The 745-nt window shown below is 64.3% G+C and overlaps 1 protein-coding gene across 1 annotated transcript in view; it reads left to right on the top strand.

Annotated features, from left to right (window-relative positions):
- Nucleotides 1–745, top strand: part of LOC105526486 (mesothelin-like protein) — a 20,781-nt gene that overhangs the window by 13,626 nt on the left and 6,410 nt on the right. Inside the window, exons 9-11 of the mRNA XM_011962487.1 lie at nt 3–25; nt 110–265; nt 344–471. Coding sequence (XP_011817877.1) covers nt 3–25; nt 110–265; nt 344–471 — 307 coding nt within the window. The remainder of the gene's footprint in view (nt 1–2; nt 26–109; nt 266–343; nt 472–745) is intronic.

Here is a 745-nt window from a genome sequence, read left to right as displayed (position 1 = left end):
CGTGGTCAAGGCCAAGCTCGCGCAGGTGCACAGCTGGGCGGTGGGGACGGGGAGGCCCGGTGGGCGCGGCACCTCTGCTGACCCTGCTCGGCCCTGCCCACCTGCTTAGATCTACCCACAAGGCCTCCCGGAGGATCAGCTGCGGCTCATCACCTCGCTGGTCTACCTCTACTCCTGCACCGAGATCGGCCAGTGGAGCATCACCTCCCGGGACACGGTCATGGCTCTGCTGGCCTCTGATGTGGCCCTGGAGAACCAGACAGAGGTGAGGGCACCTGGGCAGGCGGGCAGGTGGGTGGTCCCAAGCCCCAGCCTGCCCCGCCGACCCTGGCTCTGCCCCCAGGCTGTGCTGCAGAAGTTTCTGGAGCACAATGGCACAGTCTCCGGCGCCCTGCTGCTGGCCGTCGGGGGCACCCGCCTATGCTGGATGAGTCCTCAGCAGATCCAGAGCATCCATCCCCAGGAGCTCCGGTGAGTCAACCCCCCACCCTGGGAGGCAGCTCCTGCCTCAGCCGAGGGGGACCACGAGGGGAAACTGAGGGCAAGGAGGGCAGCCCAGCCAGGCCATCGGGTGCATTAGTCCTAGGGCTGCCCTGGCTGGACTCTAGCTTTGAGCAAAGGACACTTTGCTGGGTGACTTATTTATTTATTTAATTTGTTTTTTTGAGATGGAGTCTCGCTCTGTCGCGCAGGCTGGAGTGCAGTGGCCGGATCTCAGCTCACTGCAAGCTCCGCCTCCCGGGTT

This window comes from Colobus angolensis, unplaced genomic scaffold (assembly GCF_000951035.1).
Source record: "Colobus angolensis palliatus isolate OR3802 unplaced genomic scaffold, Cang.pa_1.0 Scaffold59, whole genome shotgun sequence".
NCBI lineage: Eukaryota > Metazoa > Chordata > Mammalia > Primates > Cercopithecidae > Colobus > Colobus angolensis.
This window is presented reverse-complemented; position numbering and strand designations above follow the sequence as displayed.